Source organism: Syngnathus acus, chromosome 6 (assembly GCF_901709675.1).
Source record: "Syngnathus acus chromosome 6, fSynAcu1.2, whole genome shotgun sequence".
NCBI lineage: Eukaryota > Metazoa > Chordata > Actinopteri > Syngnathiformes > Syngnathidae > Syngnathus > Syngnathus acus.
Window position 1 is genome coordinate 3,163,337 of NC_051092.1, and position 25,629 is coordinate 3,188,965.

At 43.5% G+C, this 25,629-nt stretch overlaps 4 protein-coding genes and 1 long non-coding RNA gene across 8 annotated transcripts; 1 reads left to right on the forward strand and 4 right to left on the reverse strand.

Moving 5' to 3' along the window:
- Positions 1-671: 671 nt before the first annotated feature.
- On the reverse strand, positions 672-6,096 carry LOC119124409 (high-affinity choline transporter 1-like). Its single transcript, XM_037254356.1, has 9 exons — positions 5,828-6,096; positions 5,084-5,279; positions 4,905-5,018; positions 3,669-3,824; positions 3,411-3,559; positions 3,173-3,319; positions 2,668-2,821; positions 1,985-2,202; positions 672-1,922 (listed from the first exon to the last, which is right to left on the reverse strand). The coding sequence occupies exons 2-9, from the start codon at positions 5,265-5,267 to the stop codon at positions 1,398-1,400; spliced, it is 1,647 nt and encodes a 548-aa protein (XP_037110251.1). The 5' UTR covers positions 5,268-5,279; positions 5,828-6,096; the 3' UTR covers positions 672-1,397.
- Positions 6,097-7,054: 958 nt separating this feature from the next.
- Positions 7,055-9,746, reverse strand: cfap161 (cilia and flagella associated protein 161). Its single transcript, XM_037254359.1, has 7 exons — positions 9,293-9,746; positions 8,944-9,033; positions 8,667-8,881; positions 8,517-8,598; positions 8,079-8,237; positions 7,901-7,974; positions 7,055-7,721 (listed from the first exon to the last, which is right to left on the reverse strand). The coding sequence occupies exons 1-7, from the start codon at positions 9,383-9,385 to the stop codon at positions 7,478-7,480; spliced, it is 957 nt and encodes a 318-aa protein (XP_037110254.1). The 5' UTR covers positions 9,386-9,746; the 3' UTR covers positions 7,055-7,477.
- Positions 9,747-9,877: 131 nt separating this feature from the next.
- cers3b (ceramide synthase 3b) lies at positions 9,878-13,748 on the reverse strand. 2 transcript variants are annotated; one of them, XM_037254358.1, is made up of 12 exons: positions 13,608-13,748; positions 13,449-13,521; positions 12,406-12,579; positions 12,044-12,161; positions 11,821-11,939; positions 11,680-11,737; positions 11,551-11,601; positions 11,396-11,488; positions 11,196-11,324; positions 10,839-10,945; positions 10,480-10,633; positions 9,878-10,404 (listed from the first exon to the last, which is right to left on the reverse strand). In XM_037254358.1, the coding sequence occupies exons 3-12, from the start codon at positions 12,576-12,578 to the stop codon at positions 10,297-10,299; spliced, it is 1,110 nt and encodes a 369-aa protein (XP_037110253.1). In that variant the 5' UTR covers position 12,579; positions 13,449-13,521; positions 13,608-13,748; the 3' UTR covers positions 9,878-10,296. The 2 variants fall into 2 exon arrangements, with proteins under 2 accessions (XP_037110253.1, XP_037110252.1); XM_037254357.1 differs by lacking the exons at positions 13,449-13,521; positions 13,608-13,748 and adding an exon at positions 13,225-13,421.
- Positions 13,636-22,972, forward strand: LOC119124414. Of its 2 annotated transcripts, none has more exons than XR_005098269.1 (4): positions 13,636-13,755; positions 17,680-17,730; positions 18,244-18,320; positions 22,832-22,972. It is a non-coding gene; the product is annotated as an uncharacterized LOC119124414 (long non-coding RNA). The 2 variants fall into 2 exon arrangements; XR_005098268.1 differs by lacking the exon at positions 22,832-22,972 and adding an exon at positions 22,297-22,394.
- Positions 13,819-25,582, reverse strand: LOC119124406 (anoctamin-2). Of its 2 annotated transcripts, XM_037254348.1 has the most exons (28): positions 25,067-25,582; positions 22,849-23,024; positions 22,273-22,581; positions 21,177-21,272; positions 20,930-21,102; positions 20,682-20,736; positions 20,335-20,386; positions 20,215-20,270; positions 20,074-20,121; positions 19,940-20,004; positions 19,735-19,869; positions 19,508-19,668; positions 19,356-19,438; positions 18,994-19,005; positions 18,754-18,828; positions 18,625-18,681; positions 17,701-17,775; positions 17,390-17,591; positions 17,058-17,169; positions 16,929-16,986; positions 16,736-16,836; positions 16,491-16,654; positions 16,262-16,414; positions 16,047-16,099; positions 15,757-15,923; positions 15,521-15,626; positions 14,890-15,451; positions 13,819-14,773 (listed from the first exon to the last, which is right to left on the reverse strand). In XM_037254348.1, the coding sequence occupies exons 2-28, from the start codon at positions 22,999-23,001 to the stop codon at positions 14,220-14,222; spliced, it is 3,837 nt and encodes a 1,278-aa protein (XP_037110243.1). In that variant the 5' UTR covers positions 23,002-23,024; positions 25,067-25,582; the 3' UTR covers positions 13,819-14,219. The 2 variants fall into 2 exon arrangements, with proteins under 2 accessions (XP_037110243.1, XP_037110244.1); XM_037254349.1 differs by lacking the exon at positions 18,994-19,005.
- Positions 25,583-25,629: the final 47 nt, after the last annotated feature.

Genomic DNA, 25,629 nt, shown 5'->3' on the forward strand with positions numbered 1-25,629 from the left:
TAATTGCATTTCTTTTGATATATATAAGTGACAACTAAATTAAGGGAATTAAAACGTTACTTTTTACCCATACAATTTAGATTTCACACATGCAGCTATAAATTCATCTTGGCTTGAATTGAAACAAAAAAAAATAAGGTATGCATAACACGTTTCTAAACTAGCAATTTGCGACGAGCTCCTTTTTGAATAATCCGTTTCTCTAAAATATATAAGCGTGCTACTTGTCAATAAAATAAAATCTCGCTTAAAGGCCAGGTAAACATAAATGGTTATGTACCCGAGGCTATATATATATATATATACACTATATATATATATATATAATGAACAATTGTGCACGTATACGACCCTTGGAATATTCTTGTATTGCCCTCTGCTGCTCTAACCTAGTCACTCATTACAGTTTCATTAAATGTCTCGCAACAGAAGAATGCAAGAGCAATGCATCCAACAATGTGTGACTACAGTGGTACCTCTACTTACGAACTTAACTGGTCCCACGATCGGGTTTGTAAGTAGAAACATGTGCAAATAGAAGCAAGTTTTCCATAGGAATCTTTTTTTTTTTAAAGTCAATTTGACGTTGTTTTCTATAGGAATCCATTTTTTAAGTCAATTTGACATGCACGCTAGTTATTTGTGCAAAATAAATACTCAAGTCACATAAGTAATTATTATATATTTTATCAAGTAAAATTTCCAAAAGGCATGGCATTTCTTGATAGAACACATTTCATACACAAGGCAGCCACCCAAAGCATTTACAAACAGGACATCTGAAGACGAACCCAAATGTCTTCAGCATACAGAACAAAAACAATGGAAGTGACCTTAACTATTCAAATACTTGCAATGTTCTTGTATCGCCCTCTGCTGCTCCAACCTTGTCATTACAGTTTCAATAATATCTCAACAGAACGCAAGAGCAATGTATCCAACATTGTGTGACGATTTTATTCTGCGACAGTACAATTATGAATGAATAGCCTAGCATTTAAACACTGAAAACGTAGAAAAGGCCAGTAGGAAATAACGGTCTGGGGAGAACAATGGTAGTTCTGAGTGCAAAAAGGTCCAATAGCATTTAACTAGGTCAGAGATTAGGAATACAATGCCCTCAACTGGATAGTTTGTAGGAATGGGTGTGAAGGAAAAAAGCCTTTGGATAAAATACGGCTTCCGACATTCACGTCGGAATGCTGACATTTAAACAGTTACTTGAAAATGTGCGTCTTGAAGAGCCTCTTTTGTTTCAGTACGCATACGCAGATCAAAACTGTGGGCTCGCGGAGACGGCAATATTCAATAGTTTGTAGAAGAAACTACAGCGTAGAAAATATGTACGAATGTGTGCACTAATATGCATAAATTAGGCTTTGGCATATAGTGTGCGCCTATAACGCCGTGTTAAAAACATAATTCTTTTCTTCATTCAACGTTTGTAGTGGTCTTTCATACTCTTCTTTTACTACCCTTTGCTTGTTGAACGCATCCAACACATCCCAGGACTGAGGAATGAGCTGGCGAGCGAAGGCCAGCTCGACCAGCCAGGATACGAGAACGACAGCCGCCAGGGAAATGAACGCAATCAGAGTCCGGAAGGGAAAGTACTGCGTGATGACGTCATCCCGTTCCCTCCAACCCGGGAAGAGCAGCACAGGCGGGATGCCGAGCGCGGGCTCGCCGCTCAGCCCGCGCAGCAGCAGAGCTATCACGTAGCCGCTGATGGCGCCGTAGCAGTTGGCCACTCGGAGGTGCACCACACAAAACAACTGAGGGGTCACGATGCAGTAGAGCAGGTCGGTAGCCAGCAGCCAGAGCGCAAGGATGCTGCTCTTGTTGAAGGCCAGACCCGTTCCAGCAAGGCCCACCAGGAGCACACTTATCTGGATCACCCACTTTAGCTCCCTATCCGATGCCTACAGAAGACAAAAAAAAAATGACCCAGAACTAACACCCACACACTCACACACACACACACCTGCTTTCTCAAAGACGTCTTGTATATGTTTTGGGTGAACATGGACGCCGACGACAGCAATGTTGAGTCCATGGAGGACATCACCGCCGCTGCTAAGGCGCCAATGCCTAACACGGCCACCCAGTCGGGTGTGATGTAGCACAGAGCCAATGGCAGGACATTCCCTGCCTCCCCACGATCATAAGGTGGCGGTAGGCCGTACTCTGTCTGGTTCCAGTCTTACAGAGAGGGAAAAGAAATGATGGTCAATTATCTACGAGGCTGTGTTAATGATCACATTAAAGTGAGAAGACAAACTGTCTCTTAATGATATTTCTTTCAAGTTAAACTTGAATTCTGAGGTGAAAACTCCCATGGTGCTTAGCTCGTCACTTTGGCACTAATTTGGCTGATAAGAGAACCTGCGGATCAGTGCTCCCTCTTATTTTTCAAGTGTCTGTGCAAACACACAAGCTCCCTGTGCACACTGTGCAACACCAGATTAAATAAATAAATAAAATATTGTCAATATTGAAATCGGATTTTGTTTTGTGTGATAGCTCGTTCCTTTTCTGCAATAATGTAGCGATCCCCTGTCCCATCTTGAGTCTTTGTACGCGGGAACACTGATGAGGATTGCCCGTTAACACGGGGTGTCCGGTTACCGCTGCCTCCGTGTTACACGAGATGCGCGTTTGCCGTACCTGCGGATGCTGCCGCAGCTCCGATGATCACCGACGGGATTCCCATCAAGAAAGCAGCGCCAGCGGCCGCAAAACAAGTAACCTGAGCCTTGGATGAGGAAGCCGCTGCCAAGATCCTCTGGTGCAAAGACTGGTAGGCCAGTCCACCTAAAGCCTGTAACATAATAACGTTTGTCAAGCGCATCAGTGACGGTTACAGTTACTAAATATATAACATGTACCGACAAATTATATTTACACGGCTGCGCCGGCTAAATATATGTACGCCTGTTTCGGAGCTCAGGTTACTCATTTTCGCTGAGAGGCTTGAGTGCAGAGACGCAATTCACAAAGTTAGCTGTAGGGGGGGCAAGAGCAAGAAAAACTGGCAGAGAAGTTACGCTCGATGTTTCTGGTGGACTTTTTTAGTGCTCCTGGAAATTGTGGAGACCTACACAGATGTTAGCACGCAGCGACATCCTACAAAAGAAACAATCACAAAAATCAAATAAGCAAAATATCTGACCAAAATGAGAAAGTCATCTGTCCATTTCCCTGCATCCTCAAACTTCACCTCTCCGATCCACGAGTGGACGCTTGAATGGTTGAGTTGGGCCGTTTGTACCAAGTCAGTCACCACAGGACTGAGGATCATGAACGGTATACAGAGCCACTAAAACACAAAAACAAACATTTGTTAGTCAGTCAATCTTCAGTGAACGCCTTCAATCGCACGACCTTTGCGCCCAACCTCGATGGCTCACCAGGCTGACAAATATGAACGACAATTGGATGATATCAGTGTATGCAACCGCGTAGAGGCCTCCTAAAAATGTATAAATGATGGAGACGGCCGCAGAGATAAGAATGGAGATTGTCGATGAGAGATCCAGGATGATGCTCATGGTTGCCCCTGGAAATTACACACACACACACACACACACGAAGAAACCACCAGATCAGCAACACTGAACCGTCATATTTGAATATGGAAAATAAAAAATTAAAAATAAATGACGAACCCAGAGCGGCAAGGATGCAGGCCACCCACAAAATATCACTGATCAAAGCAGGAATCAAAATTGCCGTCGTGAACAATTGGCCGTAGCGGTTCTGAAATGGGTCCAACATAGTCACGTAGCGTTTGGACCTCATTTGTTTGGCAAAAAACAATCCTCCTTGAAAAGACAGAAAGCATAGCAAAGTGAAGACAAATTTTTTTTTTTTTTAAAATAAACAGCCTGGAGTTATTTCATAGTCAAACTTGGCAAAATATTGACTAAATGTTCATCAATCTTTGAACAGGGTTCAAGTTACAAAGGAAGGCCAATTAAAATCAGTACAGAGGGAAGGGGGCGGGGCTTCGTCATAGAAACGATCCACATGCATTCATCCTAAAGAATGAATTATTTTTTTTATTATTTCACCGCTAATGATTCCTCTTTTATAAGGCACGTGCGTTTGAGGGAGGAGAAGGCCAAGTTTATCTGCTGAGATAAATACGCCTACGTGACCTTCAACGTCTCGGCCCAACAGCTACTTTCATAATATTTAAATCCGATTAGCTTTGTTGTTATCGTGTGGTATTTTAGGTTATAGAAAGAGCACAAAAACTCTTTGTTGGTTGTCAAACGCATTTCATCTTATTCTTAATCGTCATTTTGACGAGCAAATGAGCATAATGCTGACGTCAAGGTGGAAACGTTATTAAAATAAATAATAATAAAAAAATGAAAGATCCTCCCAAGTGTCGAATCAGAGTGGCTGACAAAAAGCCCAGGTACTGCTGTCGAGAATTCGGGGCTCTCCGGACGTCCCTCACATGAGCTGCTTTTTGACCTTAAAGTAGCAGGAGAGTTTTATTCTTGGGGATTTGGTTTCCATTGAGCAACTCCGAGCTTTTCATTAGGATGGTCAAATGACTTAAGGGGGGAAAGTGTGGGGGGGGCAAGTCTATTTTGGAAGAGCTGCCGATGACATCCAAAAAACACTTTTTGAATCCTTCATCAGGTATTAACATGTCACATGACCCTAAAAGCTGAGCCCCGTGATCCACCACACAGCCACTGGCGTAAAGGATCATAAAAGGACACAGTGCTTTCTGGTTATACGTGATCAAATGCAAGATTTTTTTTGTCTTCTGTTCGATTAAAAACAATGCAATATAAGCTGAATTTATTGGACTTAATAAGCCAACAATAATCATTCATTATAAACAAACTTTTCTGAATCAGTTGAGTCCCACTTTAGATACTCACCTAAAAGAAAATTCAAAACATATGCAAGAGGGCCAAAAGCCCAGACGAGACCTTGAGCCGGGGAGTAAACAGCCTCGGCGGTTCCCATAATGTAACCTCCTCCGACCCATGTCGCTGAAAGGAGAAAAAAAAAATATATATAGCATCTAAGTGACCAAAAAAAAAAAAAAAAATCTTACCTGTCATGGTAAAAACTCCAATCACGACGTTGATGTTGCGACCCCCAACGATGGCGACTTCGCTCTTTATGCCCGTGCATTTCTTCTCCACTTTCTTGGATTTGCGTGAGGCCAAGATGCCAGTTAGCAGAATAACGGCATAAAAGGCAATCACAGCCACAAGTCCACCCACATGCACTGCCATGCTCGCATGACACTGCAAACAAACAGGAGCCAACATTGAACACAAAGTTGATGTGGAGGAAAATTACACGGAAGTATAAATGTCGGTGCCCACCATCGGTCAGTCGAGTTTTAAATTGTCAGGAAACGGACGGTTAATGTCGGAGTGAAACAGCTTTACATCGCTTAATGTCGATATATTGGACTTTATCGACCTATCGTCTGAAAAAACTGTTATCACGAAAATTAATGGCGACAAAGAGAAAAAAACGCGGAATTATTTGCGGAGATTTAAGTAATCGTCCGGAAACATACATTTTTGTGACCATTACTGGTAGTTTTCTGACATCAAGCGATGTTAAGCTTTTTCTCTTGGCCTGGGGTAAGATATAGAATTGGGGCAATCCATTTAATATTGTCAGATTTTTAATGGTCGCAAGGTTTTTCCCGTAGAAAATGCACGTGCACATGCTTTTAAAATACATCGTTCGTGGCCTATACATTACATCCTGCCCCCAAATAGACATCGGGCGAGATATTCTAATTAAAACATATCTAACGGGCCTCCACGTTCGAACTCACCGCTATGCGAGAGAGGTACAAAGGTTTGTTGCTTCTATTGCTGCTGCTGCTGCTGCCTCTTCTCTCCTCTCCTCTCCTCTCCTCTCCTTCTACATCTGCACCCCCCTTCACTTGGTTATCCACCCTGAAAGCCCGACTCCCTCCTCTCTATTGTTCGTCCTCGGCCAGCTGCCCTCATGTGCTGCGTTCGCATGCCGTCACGGCGAGTGGAAAATTTCTAAAACACTCCGAACCCACGCCTGCCGGTTACTCACCACGGCAGTGTCGACGTCAGAAGCATGCGACAATGGCCACCTGACATTCGCTCGACAGAGGTCGGTTTTTATTTTTTTCCTGGTTTTATGAAGGCAGCATCATTCACCTAACACGGAATGGTTGTTAATGATTAATCCAACGAGCAGCTACGCATGCTTCAGAAATAACATTTACGCAATACCTGTAAATGTACTGAACGTGAATACACAGTCAATGATTTAATGGCAATTAAATAAAAAACAATAATAAACGATTGAAAGAGGTGGCTGTTTCCAACACTGACCCCTGGTGGACACCACAGGATATTAATATGACCCATCCAGCTTTAAAAAAAAAAAATACCCCATCCAAACTTAACCACCTGCCAAGAGATAGAGTTTGGGAAAATAAATATAGCAAGCTTTATGATTTTGTATAGTTCTGTTCCACATCACAATCAATGTGTGTTCCTGGACCCAACCTAACTGTTGACTACTCACATAAATTTGCACTGGTCAGTATTGAGCTGCCAAAAACATCCACGATTTATGGCACAGATCGATTTCCAAGCAAGGCGTGTAATCCCAACAATCGCTCAGGATTATCTTTTGGAGATCTTTGACAATTATTTATATTTGATGTGGCGAGGCTGCTGGCCATAAATGAATGCACATCAACTTCACTGAACTACATAAAGTGACAACCTACATAGACTCTTTGACCTATTTATACTATTTGGGAAAAAGAAAACTAAATTCGATTTTTGATATTTCAGGCTGGCCTGTGACTTTCATGCTAACACAGACACACGCACACACACACGTAATATATGTTGACTCACCAGTTGTCGAGACTTGAAAAGCTACTGCTTCTTCTCCTCGTCACACTTGTCCATCTCCAATTATAATTGGAAACTGGCCTCACCCGTACACGATACGACTACGCTAATGGAATAATAAAGTTTTTCCCCCAGGAAAAAATAAACAGGCGAAATTGCCAGTAAAAAATGTTGGGCACACTTCAATTTATGACACACTTATATACACACATATGGACAATATAGTGTTCAAGTAACCTAAAGGCATGACAAGATGTTTTTTTCCCAAGCAGGAGTCAAGGGAACTTAAGTTCCTCTAACATGCCAGCAACAAGCCATTATAGGCCCGAAAGCTGTAATAATGTTTTTTTTTCCCAGAGTGTGGGGAAAAATACTTCACCATGGGCTTCCATATCACATTTTCTATTATTGTTATTTTTAGGAATCACAATAGATGACCACCCCTCGTGTTTGAGAAAACTTCTCAAATTCTTATGGGAACATATACATTTCTGATGGACAAATATGTGTATGTTGGGGTGGACAGAGTTTGTGTGTGGGGGCATCCAAATATAGAAAACGTTCTTTTTTTTTTTTTTTTAAGAACCAAACCTATCTTCCCTATAATTACACACACTACACCTGAGAAACTCCGTTGGATCGTCTGGGTTTTCCCGCGGTAACGTTATGCAGTTGCCCTCGGATTTCAGGCGATTGAGAAGCAGGAGGCCGTCCCCGGCCGGGTCACCGGTGCACAGGATCCAGTGGTTATTGGATTTTTCAGCTTTGTGACTGTCCAAGAAAGTATGGGCGGTCACCTCATATTCAGTGCCGTATGTGGTGCTGCCGGGGGGAGAAGAAGGAATCAAAGATTGGATGGACACTAAAAATAATTGCACGCCAATGTTGATTGAAAAAAGTACGGTGGCCCTAAAGAATAAAAAAGGCTTCGAATTCCGCACACGACAAGGGCCGCGTTAAATTTTTAGAGGTGGGAGATCAGGGCCAGGTCATTACAATACCCTGGGACAAGATGTTCCGTGATAGCCAGAGCCTGGTTGGTCTTGGAGTGGAGGACGACCACGTTGAGGTTGGCCTGCGAAAGAAAACAAAGTGCAACCTCGTTAAGATGATGCATGGAAGGAAATGCTGAAATTGCAAGCGGGTGAAATATTTAACCAGCGAGTTCAAGAAACTCACGGGTACAGGCAGACCCTCGTGCTCGAGCCTTTCCTGAGGGTCAAAGTGCACCAACTTCCACCAGGATTGGAAGCATTCACTATTGTCCAAGTTGACCTCCTGGAGACGAGACCTCACAGCGGACTTCCGGAACGTCTTCACGTCACTCGTTAGGTACATCTGAAAAGGAAATCGGAAAAAGTGGCCATTTAAAAACAGCAAAATGCAAGTTGTGATATATATATATACTATACTGGTATGTATATTTTTTCAAAAGCTTATGAATAATTGAGCTATTTTAATACAGCTATATATTATTGTTTAGAAATAGATGAATCTTTAATAACACAAATAATTAAGAAATTGATAACTGTTCTCATGTATTGCCGTAGAAATATGAAATATAAATATTTTTCGTTTGTGGATTGGTTTTTTTGGGGGGAGTAGAGAGTCACTTACGCTGCCGGTGAAGTCACTTGTTGTTTTCAAGGCAAAACTTTGCTCATAATGCAGCATTGCTCCTTCAGGAGTGCCATCCACACTGCCATCAACAAAAGCAACATTACAAGATTCCGCTGACGCAATGTGTGTGTGTGTGTGTGCACGTACCTGGTAATAATGAACGCCGTGCGCACACAGGGCTGAACGCTTCTACCTGCACTGACTCCACACGGGCCTTTAATAGCAGGAGAAGGAATCTTGGTCATGTGGTTAATGTGCGCGTTGATGCCCAGTGTTAAACACTGGCCCAGTTCACCGATGTTCAACAACATGACAACATCTCCAAAGTGCAGTGCACCATCCGTTGTCACGCTCAGTTTCACCTGTACACACATTGACATCCATCATCATCGTCATCATCACTCATTTTGTCATTTGATAGTACCGGACTGAGGATGTTGTTCCTGAGGGAGTCCACTCTCTGGGCGATCAGCTCCCCCTTTTCTTTTTTAAGCAAGTACTTGTTCTTCACATGCTGTAGTAGAAAGACACATTAATATGTAAACACCTGTTGTATGATATAGAAATATGGATGGATGGATAAAAAATGGCTAGACATAGGTGATAGAGGTAGAAAAATACTTATATCTTTAGATTGATGGACAGAAATAGGTAATGAACACAATTAACGAAACGTATTCGTTGGGTTTCTCCGTCGCGTCGGTGAAATACTCTTGGAGTTCTAAACAGTAGCTAAACCAACAACAAACCTAAATATCGATTTGAGCACAAACCTCTTCCAAGTGCTGTTCCTCCCTCCAGTTTCCAATTTTCACGCTCGTGCGGTAGGTTTTAAAATCGGGCATGGAGGTCATTTTGTTTGCCATGTTGTCGTTTGCTTGGGATCCAAACTCAAAAGGCTCGCGGGGCGGTTTCTATGGTAACGTCTAACCAGCCCGGGTTGACAACAAACGCCGCTAGAGGGCAGCAAATATCAGAAACACTTCGGAGGAAAGCCCAGCGATGTACTTTACGCATGCGTATAAAAAAGCGTGTCATCCTTTGACGTAAAAAATGACGTCAGTTGGGTGTCGTTTGTGGCGTGTGTGACGTCAGGAAGCTTACCGCAGACGCTCTTATAAATTTTACAAATAATCAATCAAAATAAAAAATGTGTGCTAATGAGTATAGTCCGTCATATTACTGTAAAATACACACTTCTACATGCTATATATCATATATATACTGAACTATATACAATAACATTTGGTTTATTTCATTAGCTCCTTTACCTTTTTCCCCAGCAGTTTTTCCTTCTTTTGATTGTAGTTTGGACCATGGGATGTCCTCTCTGATCTGCGCTTGTGATGCTGAATTAATTGTTTTGTGAATTGAAGTGTGTTTTATTTAAGCTTCGCTAATATGTAACTTCATATCAGGTCATGGCTTATCCTTCACAGTCGTTGTAATCCAAAGTACAATCGACTCTACACACACACACTTGTTTTTCTTCGTGGCCGCTAGAGGGCATACTTTCACAAGAGATTACAATCTTAGCTCGTAATGGGAAATGACATGCCAGTATATTTCTCAAATGCACTGGAGTGTTTGTGTTGAATGTGTGTCTTTAAGGGGCGTGGCCTTGTGAGTGATGTATTGTGACATTCGTAAGTCGAGGTACTGCTAGATATATGGCTGTGACCTAAAAAAATATGGAAATGTGAATCGCATTGAATACTTTCTGGATGCATTTCTATACAGTCTACTGGGATTTTGTCCAATCCCTGTTCTTATCCCATCAGTGACCATTGGCATAGTTCTGGGCTCCGTTCATGTGACTCCTCTTGTAGTTTCTCTCCTCCTCGCTTTCTTCTTCCTCTTCATCGCTTCTGTCGTCCCCTTCCAACTGCACGTGCAAAAAGCACAACACGCAAGTGAGGGCTGTGATGCAAAACGTAACACTGAGCCGTAATAAACGCACCTTGTTGAAGAGACACTTGAAGAGCATTTTTGATATGAGGATGGCCCAGTAGAGGTGCAGCATCTGGAGCACGCTTAGCATGACATTGAAGAAATAGTAGCCGAAGAACGCTGGGTAGCTCTCCAGCGGATACACCCACGTGCAATGGATCACCCTGCGGACAGATTCCTTTGGATTTTTGACTGCTAAAACAGCTGATAGGAGTCCGATCAATCGAAATAATGCCATTTTTTTACAGAATCGCAGCCATTATGATTTGAAAATTGAATTTGACTAATTACTGGCTCAGTTCTACTCGGAGAGAATTTTGCCATCCATGTGGATGGCAAAGTAAAAGTAAAATATTGACACATACTCACCAGAAAGGAAAAATCACAAGTCTGGTCAGCATGAAAATGAAGGTGAAAACCACAAACATGGTGTTGGCCGTCTTATGCCACTTGGCATAGTTGAGTAGCTTTGCACCCTGCAAGAAAAAACACAACTGAATTATTGTGTGCAACAATCAGATGTTCCATTTTTTTGCAATTAATTGATTTAGTGGTGGTGGTGAACAATTGGTCGAAAACCAGTAATTGGAAAAATAAAAACAAAAATTGCGCTTTGCACATTCAAAGAAATCGTCAGCAAACAAATTCAAACTGGTTGCTCTGTTGCTCACAATCTCGCACGGAGAGATCATCGCACACTCGAGTCCACGTGACGAGCGAGCTGACCTCGAGCAGGACGTCGGCCGAGTCGTGGAGCGCCATCACGATGGTGCCGACGCGGATGTAGTTGGAGATCCACGAGAATGCCAGCAGAATCAGCGTGGCGATGTGGTGGATCACCTGCTCTTTAAAGTCCTGCACCAGCGACAAAGACGGCGAATCTCAAAACTTACCGCTTGACAGTGTTTCCCAATATTCACACTTGCCTTCCGCTTCACATCGAACGTGAGGCTGAGGAGCAACGAAAGGTAGAAGCCCATTTCCAGGAAGTAATACCAGTACTGTGATTGCAGCAACGACTGGACACATGACAGGACATCACGTTACATTTAACTTCATTATATTGAATTTTGTCATTTACCTGTTTAGGGAAGCCTGCCCAAACCTCCTTCAGAGTGTAAAACCAGGCTTTCTAAAAATCCACAACAACATAAAACAGTGACAAGGTAACACTGAGACTAAACAATAACAGATATAAAGAAGCACTTACATCATGGAGGGCGAAAATGCCTCCAACAAATGCAAAAAAATAGAATCCACATCTCCAGCTGTTGAAATATGAAAACAATAAGGACATGTAAAAGAAAATGCCTTTGAGGAACATTTAGTGCATCAAAACTCACACACACACCTGGCCTCACAGAATCTCTTTCGAAGACCTGGACGCCGGTGGTTCCGTCTCCTCCTGAACCACAATTGAATTCTTCGCTCGGTCCAACTTGTCTTTTTACACAGAGCCCTCACATCCGCCTGATACGCACATTCACACAAACGGTATTGTTGACTTTCTCTTATGGCCCGGAACATAACCCACAACAAAAAAAACAAGAATCTTCCGTCTTGCATTCGTTTACCTGTGACGGAACGTGTGCTTTTGTACAGAAGTAGTTTTCCAGAACAGCATTTTGCTCCACAGTGCGACGTAGTTTGTCTTTGACACCGCAAACATCGGCCAGTGGTGCGGCCACCAACCTGAACACCACGAGATCAACATGAAAGGGCAGAAAAAAAAACATAAATAAATGTAATTGTAACCCGGAAATCAATCTCACATTGTGGAGTTAAAAATGCTTTTCAACATTCAGCATATTTTCCTCACGTCTTTAATAAGCGTCTTTGGGTTTTTGAAAAGCGCTATACAAATTTAATGAATTATTATTATTATTAATACAATGTCCTATGAAATAATATTTGCACTTGCTCCAGTATTGCTCACCTCTCAAAAAGCAATCTGACAAAGAGAATGCAGAGTGCGATTGGCAGCACGTCGTACAGCTGCGAGGCTTTGGCGTAGACACGGCCGTCGCGGTCCTCCAGATCCGCCCACGAGACGTTCACGGGCAGCCACAATCGCTCCCACCACAGCCACTCGGTGACTGTGTGCAACATGCTGTAGGGAGGGGGGGACAGAGTGTACACAATTCCAGAGAACCACCCATATATCTCATTTGTCTTTATATTTCTACGTGACGTGTCAACTGTGAGCCAGATCACATTGTGCTGTATTGATTGTATTTTATGGGACCTCCGATCTGCTTACCTGTTCCCTTAAAGTGATCAAATCCATTTTCAAAAATGATTTTTTACGAAATAATTCCGCATAACAATACTTTAACTGGTTTTAAGGAAGCAGGCGAGTCCAAACATACCACAGGGCAAAACGATAAACAAAAGGCGGTTGAGAGGACTTGAGAGATGGAAAGATTACAAAGATTATCTCTCGTGAACTCTGCCCAAAGATAAAACATACGTGTTCACAAAAAATGACAAATATTTGCGTGCGTCATGTTGTCGTTATAGGAGATAGCCGTCGAGGCTGTTTGTCAATGAGGCCATGCCGTCATTTGAATAGCTGCGGGCAATGTTTTTCAAGGCGAGTTTGAACCGAGGGAAGGGAAGGACATTGGAGAAGTTGTGGACTTGTGTGTGTTTCAACAGCGTGAAAAGTATTTTTAAAAGAAAAAAAAAAAAACGCAGTAAAATTCAGCTAGACGAGAACACATGAAATAAATTTAAGACAAAAGGCCACACTCACCTTGCGGCTTTTCAGGGCAGCTGTATAAGCAGTGTGTCAAAGTCATGTAGTCCGCTTACGCGCACGCACACACACACCCAGTTTGCCTGTCTCTATGAAGACACCTTCATGCAAAACCAATATTTACCCATGTCCCGATCACTCCCAACATTAGTATGTCGTGTGTGTGTGTGCGCGCTTGAGAGAGAAAAAGAGAGAGAGGGAGGGAGGGAGAGAGAGCTCACCTGCGTGGAAAACTTGTGCCCTCCCTCTTGGCCTGGAGCGCTGATCACACACTCCCGAGTTGGCGAAAACGCACTTGTAAAAAAAAAAAAAAAAAAAAAAAAAAAAAGATGGGAATTTAAAATTGTCATCCAAGCAACGGTGTGTTTCAGTGCTCTCACCTGTAGGAATTCCCTGTGGAATGCTGGCAAACCCCCCACAAAGGGCCCCATTCTGTGGAAGAGGAGGCGGAGTCATGCAAAAGCTTTTGGAGGAGAAACAGGAACTTTCCCATTAGGAGAGTCACTGCGCATATATAGAGACAGCCAGGTTAGTTTCAAAATTCACAAGTGTTGGGAGGCTCCGATATGACAAAGGAAAAAAAAAAACACATAAAAATATGTTGTTCTTTTATTATCATTTTTGCCTTCTTTTGTATATCAAAACCTCTATAAATCAACATTTCATCTACGAGCGTAACTGCCGATTGTATAGCTCCCATGCTCTTCTATAGACGTATTGGGAAAGCTGAGCGTCGTGGAGAAGGAGGGGGAAGCTATTTGAGCTGCATCTGTGGGATAAAAAAACAACAAGAAGAGTAAAAAGAGTTCCAGTGTTGAGCGGCAAGGGGCCTTTCGGAGCATCGCTATCTCTGAATTGTCTTTCTGTTGTATAAACAATTGAAAAAGATAAGGAGGGTCTTATTTAGGAAATAAGGGGGCAGGTGAGGCTCCAGGCACAGACAAGATAATAATCTGGATTGTCCCCCTCATCCCCACCCCATCTTTTTTCTCTCATACTGCCGTGTTGCGTTTAAGTTCACTGGGGGAAGGGGCCACTCGGTCTCCCAGCTTTGTGAAGCTGATGGATTGGCTCGGTTTGGTAGGGCGCTCTTCCGATTCGGGGGTTCTTTGTCTGGAGGGCAGGGTGGAGCACCGGGCTTTGTCTCTTGAGCGAGGCTGCTGAGGTGGAGGGGGGCCTTTGAGAGAGAAGAGTTCGCCGGAGCTGGGGGGTTGCCGCGGGGATTCGCTCTTGGGCTCGGCTGACGGCGAAGGTCGGAGGGAGACCAGCGGCACGAGGGACGCCTGCTGATGGAATCGAGAGAGGCTGCTGGGTCTCGGCAGGCTGTAACACATCTCCGCCCCTTGGCGGCGTGAAGGCAGGGTGGAGCAGCGGGTCTTGGCCCCCGGAGGAGCGATGGGCGCAAAGAGCCTCGCGTCCGTGTGGGAGGGTGCTAATTCCGCCATGGGGCTGCTCAGTGACTGGCAGGAAGCTCTTTTGGATGGAAGTTCTTCTTTGAAGCTTGACTGTGGGATCTCTGTATCTTTGAGTGATGAGGCGTCTCCATCTGCATAAAGATGTCAACATTTACGAGAGGACACCAGTCACTTAACAACACGAGCTCTCGAACCTTTTAAAAGAGGAAAAAAAATGAAACATATTTTTAAAAGTTTTTTCTCTCACCTGCGAGGCCCAACTGAATCATGAGGGCGTCCAAATCCACAATGGAACTGTCTTCCTCACATGCAGCGTTTTCATTTATCTCCCCTTGAGGTACGCCCTTCTGTTCATCTTGCTCACCTCCGTCATTTACTTTTACTTCCTCCTCTTCATCCTCTGACCTTTCTGCTTTCTCCTCGCCTTGTTCCTCACGTCCTCGCTCTTCATCTCCCGTTCCAAGGACATCCTCAAAAGTATCGCTGGCATCTGAGTCACTATCACGAGTCCGACTGGGCTCCTCTTCAGCTACGTCAACCTCCACCTTCACCATCTCCTCCTCCTGGACCTCTTCCACCTCCGTCTGGACCTGGTAGTGCTCTGACGGTGCCTCCACCACAATGTCAATGTTGGCAGGGACGGGGAAGACGGAGCCTTTGGTGGAGAGCGACGTAGCGTGGGCCTCCTGGTCTTGATTGAGCAGGAACTCCATCAGCATCATGTTCTCCTTCTTCAACTGCTCCCGCAGTGACCGCGGCACGTCGGGGATCAACCAGGCCACCAGCATACTAAGGAACATGGCGAGGTTCTGAAAGGGATCAAACATTGTTGTCATTTGACTGTTACGAGTAAACTAAAAAAAAAAAAAAAAATTCACCTGGAAGAATATGACAAAGAGCAGTTTTGCAGCCAGAACAGACCAATACTGTTTCGAGAAGGTGTAAGCATCCGGTGCCCATGGTGGATCCCTGTAGTCCTTATACCTAAAAAACACAAAGTGAGATTTAGCATGGTGTCCAGTGCATGTCTCTTTTTTTTTTTTTTTTAGTTCACTGAGCTCAAGGATTAAAAGGGAAGACTAGTAAGGTGAAGCTTTAAAGGTATCCTTGCCACCTGCACACAGATACTGTTGTGTTGGGCGCGGTGCCCGGCGGGAAGTTGGTGACGTTGAAGTAGGAGAGGGAGTGCTCTGTGTAGCCGTTCATGGTGCCATTGCCGCTGTAAATGTACTGGTACACCATGCGAGGCACAAACTCCGACGTGAAGGAGATGACGAACGCCTGCGGAGACAAACTAAAATCAGCCAATGATACCACACATGCATTTTTTATCACTTGTCCTCATTAGAGTGAAAGTAAAATCGTTTGTTACGCACTCATTTCATGCACGAGACACACACTTACATTGGTAATGACAGAAAATTTGCTGATCCCACAGAGAATGTTGTACCATATTCCTGGAGGTGGCATGAGAAAGAAAAGAAAGGAAAAAAGGCAGTTTGTGTGCGGACGTGTGTGTGTGTGTAAAAGACACAAATGGAGTGACAGTAAAGGAAAAGAAAGTGATGAAAAAGGTTTGTGGAGTATCAGCCTTGCCGTTGTGTGTGTATGGAGTGTACCTATATCTTTACACCTAACAGCATCCGGCCGCCGGATCTCGGTCACAAATTTGGCAGCGTCAAGGCGGATCTCGATGACGTTGTTGAGCAGAGCGAAGGCGGGCGCCAGCGGGAAGGAAGCCACAAACAGAGACACAAAGCCGTACTGGATGACTGCGGACAGAACGACGGCTGATTTGAATTGTCTGCTGGTGGAGAGTGCTCATGTAGATGAGGAAAAGGCACTCACTCATTTCCATGTATTCCGGACTCACGCCCTCAAAGGGCTCCAGGGCGAAATCTTTATGGAACTGCTGTTTGGATCTCTTCTCTTCGTCTTCATCCGTCTCGTCCTCGGCGCTTCTGTGCTTGCCTTTTTGCTCCTGTATGGTTCTGTACATCTTCCTTAACTTACTAGAAAGAACACAAAAGAAGCGGCGGTCACTTTGATGTTAGTTAGAAATGTACTGTAGGCTTTGGAGGTGGTGTACGTACGGAATGAGAACCTCAAACACGTTATTTTGAATAAGTTGTTTTCCCAGCATGATCATGCTGAGTTGGATGCAAAGCTCGATGAGGCAGCCTGGAGGCGCACACTAGGGAGGTGGGTGGATACAAAAAAAAAAAGCATGTTTCAAACAATGTCACAACACACACACGAGAGGTAAAACGAGACATGAGGCCGCACCTCCTCCATGCGGTAGTCGCTAAAGACGTAAACATAGTCTCCAGGCCGACCGGAAAACCTGAATGACAACAACACAGGGTCAGGAATAATGAGGAGGTGTGTTGGAGTGTAACGCGAAAAGACGCTCACCTGCCCTTGAAGAAGGCCACATAGAAAATAGGTGCAAAGGCGTTCATGGATTTGAGAAAGAAAGACTTGAAGATCAACCTCTCCTCAAACTCTTCCTGCGTTTTTGGGAGCTCTGATTGGATGAGACAAAAAGACACTGTGTATTTAAAAAAAAAAATGAAATTTGCCCTGCTAGCTTAATGCTAACACACGATGTGAATTGTATTTATTTTTTGCAGAAATGACAAAAATTAATAGTGTCACATAGCTGTGAAACTCTGCTTTAAATGTGCCTCCATGACTAGATTATACCGCCCTCTGGTGGCCAAGTGGTGACAGGTCATGATTCATACCCAGCTCAGTCAGCCACACAGCAATGGCTCCGTAGACTTCCTCCAACACCAGCACCACTAACATGTTGAGAATGATGCCCGTGGTGGTGACCGTCATCCTCACGCTGGCTTTAGCCTCGGGGTCGGGGTTCATGGACCACACGCTTAACATGCAGATGCGATACACGGCCACCCCGAACACGGCAGAGAAAGTAACAAAAACCTAGAAACAAACACACAAGATGGTTACTGGAAATTCTTATTTAAATGAAAAGATTGTTTGAGTTCTAAAAGATATTTTATTTTTACAGGAAACACTAATACAGATGTACCAGCAGCAGCAGTGTGGACACGTTGATGAGGTAACCTGCCAAGTGATCCTCGATATCCAGGGACTCTGGCTCTAGCTGTGAAAAAATAAAAATGTTTATATCATCAGGATCCAATCGGGGAAAGCAAGGTCTCTGCACATCTAACATAAATTTAAAGCTGGACTTTCTGCTATTTCCCAAAGTTTACATAACAATTGCCAGCTAAATTGGTCACCACGTCTCAGTTGGCAAATATCAACAGCTAGCGTAGCATTAGCTTGCAATGTGTTTGTCAGCGATTCAATTAAACTGTGCGTGTGTGTACAGCGTAGGTTATGTTACTCCAAAAAAATATTTTGTGCTGGTTATTTTTCCAACAGAATTTTTGGGTTATCTGACATAATTGTTTGTAATATTTGATAGCCTAAAAAGAGAAAATGACGACCACATTTGCAGACTATACCATGCTGATTTGTTTAGTACACACAGTTCAGTTATGGTAACAAGAGAGCGCCACAGGATTTCCCTCACTGCATTTTGCGTGTTATGTTTTCCACCTGGCAGGTGTGTGTTTGCCAGCTAAACATGGCCTCCCTCCCGCCTTTCTGTCTCCAGCAGTAATCTGGCCTAATCTCAGGCAGGTAAGCAGCTTTGGACTCAACCATTCACAGAAGGTAGAGAGGATTGTAGGTGCCTCATCTGCGTTTCCATACATTAAAAAAAAAATTAAAATAAACATGCAGCTGTGGTTTAAAATGTAATTATTCAGCAAAGACGATTGGAATTGTTTGCATAACAACACTTGTGGATATTAGTGCAGCAGTAGCACTGGTGAACAAATGAGATTAGGTTATCCTGATCCTAATAGGCGAGCTTTAGATCACCTAAGTGCAACAACCCTGCCCTGTCCCCCCCACTTAAACAAAAACCCTCTCCCGGCGATACCTGGTGGGAAAGCATCTGGTCCCTCTCTCCGTCCACTCCGTCCCCACTTTGAGTCAGCTGCAACACGACACACTCGATGTGATTACAAGCATTTATCGCTCTCGTAGTCATGATGATGTCATACCGCACCTTCGTTGTCCACTTGGCTTTCATTTTGGCTTTCTTCTCCTGTAACGCTTCTTCATATTCGGGCCTCAGCTCTTCCTACAATACATATCAATGTATTGCATGACATGTTTTCTGCTCAGATGCATCCAAAATTAATTTGACTAACTTTCACAGTAAAAAAGCCCAAGATGTTAAATATATATATCAGATTTTTTTTTCTCGACATAACCCTGGCTTTCAAACGTCTAGAGACTTGCTCACCTGGACTCGCTCCTTTGGGCAGCAAATATAAAAAAAGGACACATAAACTGATGACAGTCAAGTTTGTATTTATGTTCATCCTTTGAAATAAATTTGCCCCATTGAAGAAGGGAGCAATCCCATTAAGGCCGTTCTCGTACACGTGCATATTTACGGCTGCGTCTCAGCAGGTGTGTGTATCTGTGATCAAACCGCAGTCGACCTGCGAGCCCGTGAGGTTTAACGCTCTCAACTCGACTGGCTCGGGATTAGACATTCAGAATGGGTGAAGGATTTAGAGGCTAAATGATCAAACTGCTGATAAAAAAGAAATGTGACAACATAAAAGAAAAAAAAAAAATGGTGGCATGTGCCTCATCTACCTCCTCATCCTCCAAGCTGGTCAGATCCCAGGTGTGTTTTAGACACATCTGACGCCGTTTCCAGTGCTCCAGGAAGCAAGCAGCTAGAAGATGACACACAAACATTTGTGGTCAATTTGGACCAATAAATATGGAAAAACAGAAACAGTTACCCCATAGAGACATGAAGATGGCAAAGAGAACGGTGGTTCCGTTGTCAAACAAGTAGGACGCTTTGGCCAGCGAGCACACCGAACTCAGCCGCCAATAGTCGCATACTCCGTCACACAGCGGACACATGGTGATGTTCAGGTTGTCGTCGCACGTCTCCTGACTGCAGAGCCATTTCAAAAAAATATTCATAACATTCTTGGGGTTCCATTTTTGCATAATGACTTACCTTGGCACATTGGTGTCCACGGTGAAGATGCCGTAGAGGAAAACAATGATGCCCAGCACGGACGGAGGGATGAGGAGCTGCGTGTAAACACCCAGCCAGGCAAAGTACAACCCAATCTGCTCCCCAAAGTACTTCCTGTCCAATTAGAGGCAACATATCAAGATTTCCTTGTGTGCTTATACAAAAGAAAAAAAGGGACAGCAACCTGATCAGGTCCACAGGCTGGTATTTGTGCATGACTCCATAGTTTGCCCATTCTTCATGGAGAACCTGGTGGACCACCAAGAATGCCGCCACGTAATAAACGCAATGTTCATTGCCATGAGAAAAAGGGCTCACCTGTCTGTCATTTCGCTGATCTTTACCTCCTCTTCTGGAAAACGGGCCCTGTATTCCAAAACAAGCATCTCCATTTATCGCAATCAAAAACATTCATGTCAACTTAGTTCCGTTCAGGATAAAGTATGGGAGGATCCTCACGTCATGCAAAGGGAAGGCAGAGATGTAGACGCCCCGAGCCACTAAGGACATGATGCCTGCAGGAGAGTGACAGCATTCATGACTTAAGAAATTCAAAAAGTCGCCACTTGAGGTCCTTACCGGTGGTTTGGCAGGAGTGTCTGCAGGTTGTGCGGGAAATAATCTCTGCAACCTACGTACAAACACGGTATAAGTAGGTTACGAAGCAACGTCTGTGTTTACGCTCAATGGTTCAAGTGATGCTGTTTTGATTGTTTTTGCTCTCAAGTGGCATAATTGCGTCATGGCAGCGTGAAGTCCTCCTCAAAAAACATAAAAATACATGGAATTGAATATCTTAAATTCAGGTTTCTTCCTAATGTGGATATATATATATATATTTTTTTTAATTACCCCAAAATGGAAAAAATGTTGTTGGAATTGGACACTTGGACCAATCCAGCTCAAATACATAGTTCTCCACTTACTATTCTGCTGCGTGTCGCATTATCAAAGACATTTTCCGTCGATGTGATGTCATACCTGCAAGGAGAACATTCCGAGTCAGGCAAACCTGTCCGTTTTTTTGGCGCTTGTTCTATTTATCTTTGGTTAATGGAAAACTCAATTGCTAAAAGATCAGAGTGCTTTTTTTGTTTGTCCTCTTTGAATACAAATCCAGGTTATATCACCAATGTCGGAATGAAACTCCATTACAATTCGTGTTGACACTTACAGGTGGAGCTTATCTCTGATGAAAGGATGTTTGAGCGTCTTAAAACGGGCTTGCGTCTGCGGGTCTTGCCGGACGTCGAAATCGGGGACGTCCGGCTGGAACGGCGTGTTCATTATTGCTGCCAAAGAGTCCCACATTCCTGCGATGCCTGCCCTTTTCCGCAGCTCACATTTCTGCTCAGTTGGGGGAAAAAAAAAAAAATTACACCAGAAATATTTCTCCTCCCCTTGGAATAAGAGGTGTGTACCTTTTTGACAGCAACTTTAATCTTCTGAAGCTCGGCCTCTCGACTGAGTATTGTCCACGGGATGTGCAGCCGGATAAAGCTGATGCCGTTTGGCCTCTGCGTATACACACAGGTCTCAAAAGTCTCTTTCGCTAGTCCTAACCAAAAATATTTTCAAGTGACAGCCTTAATAGACAATAATTTGTCCAATATGACCTTGATTGACTGTTGATGCCCCCTTTTGCGTTGAAAGCAATTATTTGTAATTATCCGAATGCACAAAGCCATAAGAGCCGAGTGGCAAGTATGCTTTAAGGACAAAGCACTTTCCCAATCTGCCTAAAAGCCACAAGTCAATAAATTGTGGCACTCCAGGGACCCAACAATTTGCAGACAAGCAACTACTATACAATTACTGCAAGAATGACCCTAAAGAGAGGCAATGTGGTGATAATAATATGTTATTAAAAGCAATAAGCTCCAGGACTGAGATGATTTAACTGCAGCAATGATTTATGCGGCACATGTTCCACGGGAGATCACAAAAAAGTCGATCCCAAATGTTATAAATTCCCATTACACCTGCATTATGTGATAAAATCCACAAAAGCTGCATCGAAACCTTTGACAAACTTCAGCAGCATCTGGACACAAATAATCTTGCACTCTTCAACCAGTCGACTTTCCTAAAAACAAAAACTTGGGTCCCTGACAGATGGTCGGCAGTAACGATACACGTTTACTCGTGCAATCAAAGCGAAACTCACCCGCCGGCCATACGCCTCTCTCTCGCCAGCACAAACACTTCTGAGTAGTGGATCACTCTCTAATAAGGCCCTATAATCTGGCCTTTGGCTTCACACTGGTGGTCAGCGCTCTTAATCCTCAACCAAAACAGCAGCTGATAACACACTCCGTCCGGCCCCCTCGCAACCGGCATACAAAACACTCGCATGCAGAATTGCGTCTAAAATAAGCAGGACGCTTATGTTGTCATACCACGCGGACATTATGTTCTCTCTCTAACGAGGTGAACACAAGGTGGACATTTTCCAATAGATTCTTCAATACAGTGATGTAAGAGCTCGGTTTAAAATGACATAAGTAGGTAACGCACCTCTTTATCGCGTTCGATCTGCAGTCCGGCATCAAGGAGCCCGGTTTCAAACTCATCCCTCATAAGAGCCTTCTCCTCCTCGGTCAGCTTGGAGTCCTCTACGTCTCCCGGAGCAGGTCCTCCCGCCTCTCCGGAGTCGGGGTCCATTTCCCATAAACCCGGAATGGGGATGGGAATGCTGCCGTTGGACGAGATGGAGAGGCGTCCTTTGAATGCCCGCCTTTTTTTGGATTTGTAGCACAGCACATAATCCACCTTCCTCTTGCCGTCAGCGAAAAAGAGCCCTGGACCGAGGTCGATGCCGGACTCCTACAAAAACAAACGTGAACAGAATGTATGGGTGAAAGAAATTAGTATATAGAGCAAGGGTGGGCAAAGTATGGCCTGGAGCTTTAATCCAACCTACCAAGCATTTATATGATCAAAAATCTTATGTTTGTTTTCCCATCCATTTAATAATTGCTCAAAGTATTCATAGTAAAGTTTTTCTATAATATAATTTCTTTTTTATAAGTACACAAAATGTGACCAATGTGTGGAAACCTTTTGTTCACCATAGAGAAATGAGGTCAATACCGAAGGAGCAGGCTCGTCGTTGTCAGGCAGGCCGACTGTGGGGGGGCCCCCGTTGGTGGCGTCGAGGCCAAGTCCGGTCAACGAGCGGGCCAACGAGACGAGCTTTGCAGAGTGAACGGACGACGACTCACTCATTGCTGTGACGAGGGACATGCGGCCTTTTTCGTTTCATCCCTCTGGAAAGAAAAAGCGACTTTAAAAATCCGTTAACTGATATTTTAGAAACATCCGTCAGTAGGCTATAATGTAAAATAGTTACAAATTGTGACCACTGAAAACTGAATATAGTAGGCTACACACTTTCTGTGTCAACTATTAAGGTCCACTTCCAAGTTCTGAGGTTGATTTGACTTTCCAGTATCATGTGACTTTTTAAAAGTGACGGATAAAGAATTAAAGCCAAAGCTGTCGCTCCGATTTTTTTTTGCCCCAATTGAAGATGTAGGCTTGGATTAAACTCTGAGTGAGTGGGTGCCCTTTACAACAATCTGCTGGGGTAATTTCATCACTGGGCTTCACTTGTTGGGATTTTTTTTTTAAGACCTTTTTGTCCTTTAATCTAGACATTCAATACGGAAAAAGGGTGTTAAACTGGGAGGAAGGAAGTACAAGTTCAGAGGCTAAAGCTATTAGCTTTGTATCAATGGTAACATCATGCCCTGAATGAATACTAGTCAACATTAACATAAACATGTATACTAAAAACAGAAACTTGAAATAAACATCTCAACAGTTAAAAAAATGATATTAGGACAGATGCTAGCACTAACGCACAAAGATGGATGTCCTCGATTTGTGTTTTCACCTCAGATGTGCGCACTGGACACACCCATCTCCACATAAGTCAATTTAACGTATGGACACGCTAGCGCCGCTAATCCAGTTTACTGGATGTTAGGAAACAGACTACTGAGATGTAAAGTGAGAATATGAGGTCCGAGGATGGACATTGGAGGCTGGACTGTCATCATGATGTGTGCACCATAGCACCAGCAAGGTACAGAGACAGGAGGATCAATTAAACGCTCTAAATGGCAGAATGCACATATTCAACTTTAACAAGCTGCTTTTATCGTGCTTATGAGGAATAACAATATTTACCTGATTTTCACATCATCAAAACGTGAGTAGGTTTATTTCGTTTGGACTCAAGGTTAAAATAATGCCTGAATAATTGATCCGATTTCCATTTCCATGGTAATAGCTCTCAAATTCTAATTCATGTTCTTTAGTGATTACCTGTGCACTAATAGAGACATTGTTATGTTGGAACAAACTCAGCAGCAGGGCACATGCGCATGTCTGTCAGGCTTACCGACCTGTAAGCTCTGCTGACAGCTCAACAACACAAATGCGGAAAGGTCAACAAACGCACCCTCATATGAAGGGGCAGAGGGTCCCGGTGTAGCCGAGGGGGCCAATCTATTAACGACGCTCCGACAGATTAAACACTGCTAATTTTAAACGCTATCTATCCATCTTCTGTAATATTTTCCTTACTTGGGTCACAGGTATGCTGGAGCCTAACCCAGCCAACTTTGGGTGGGAGGCGGGGTAGACCCTGGACTAGTCAGTCACCAGATATGTTTTAAACACAAAAGTATATACAGAACATTTCAAAACATAGTAAATCGGTGCTTCACTTTAAAATAGTTCAAGTAAAAAATAAAACTACAGAGCAACTTAAACAAGCAGTAAAATATATCAGCAAAATGACAACATTTGTATTTTTCTTTAATAAAAAAAAAAGTGATAATTGACCAATAATAAGTCAAGGGTGGACGACAACCGTGTGATTAAAGAGATTTAAAAAATATGAGACCATAAAAGGCTGTGTGAAGACTGACTTACAGTATATATTTTGGCGATGATAATTAACGTTAATTTAATTAAATTAAACCATGACACTAATGTGGAAAAAGACTGGAAATGTGTTTAATTCAACAGTTGTGCGCATCCGGATGGTCAGATGGAGGGGGGGTGGGTGGTCTCGACTCACACGCACCCCGATTAAAACACAACAGTGACATAAACGGTTCCTAATTCACGAAACAATAAGTTGGAGAAAGAGTCAACTACTTTGTCCACAATTTAAACAGGCGCCAAACATGAAACATTAAAAGTACACATGAGACGCACAACCCGAGAAGTTAAGTGCTAAATAGGCATTTTTGTTTTTTAAGGGCACAATCACAGAAAGAGACGACTGTATACTCACTAGTGCTCGTGGACGATCAGATGGCTGCAGCGTGGATATGGAAGATAATTGTGATGATGATGATAAGAAGAAGAAGCGCGAGGTGCGCACTGGCGTGGGCCCGAGATGGAGGACAATCCGCACGCGCTCCCGACACCCCCTGGGCTTAGCTCGGCGCGCTCACGCCAGCCCGCTAATTCCCCTTGAGTCCTAGTGACATACCGGGACATCTTGATGGCTTTAAAACGAAAGTTTGGCAGAGAAAAAGTCACAGAAAATGGATAATAACAGCAGCAACAATTCGTTCTTTTAGCTCATGCTGTCAGTGAGTTAACATAAACATTTGTAAAACTACTTACCAACGTGTAATTTTTTCAAAAGACTGATCCTCAAGAGAAACAATGACATTTTGATAAACATCTGTAATTTGTTAAATGACAGGAAATTCGATGTTCACGTAAATTGGCAGCCGGATTGTTTTTTCTTCGGTTATCAATAGATTTAAAGACAACTTGCGCCACCTAGAGGACTATAGTGGAATCGCATAATCAGTGTCATATCAACACAGGAAGCAGTGCAGCAAA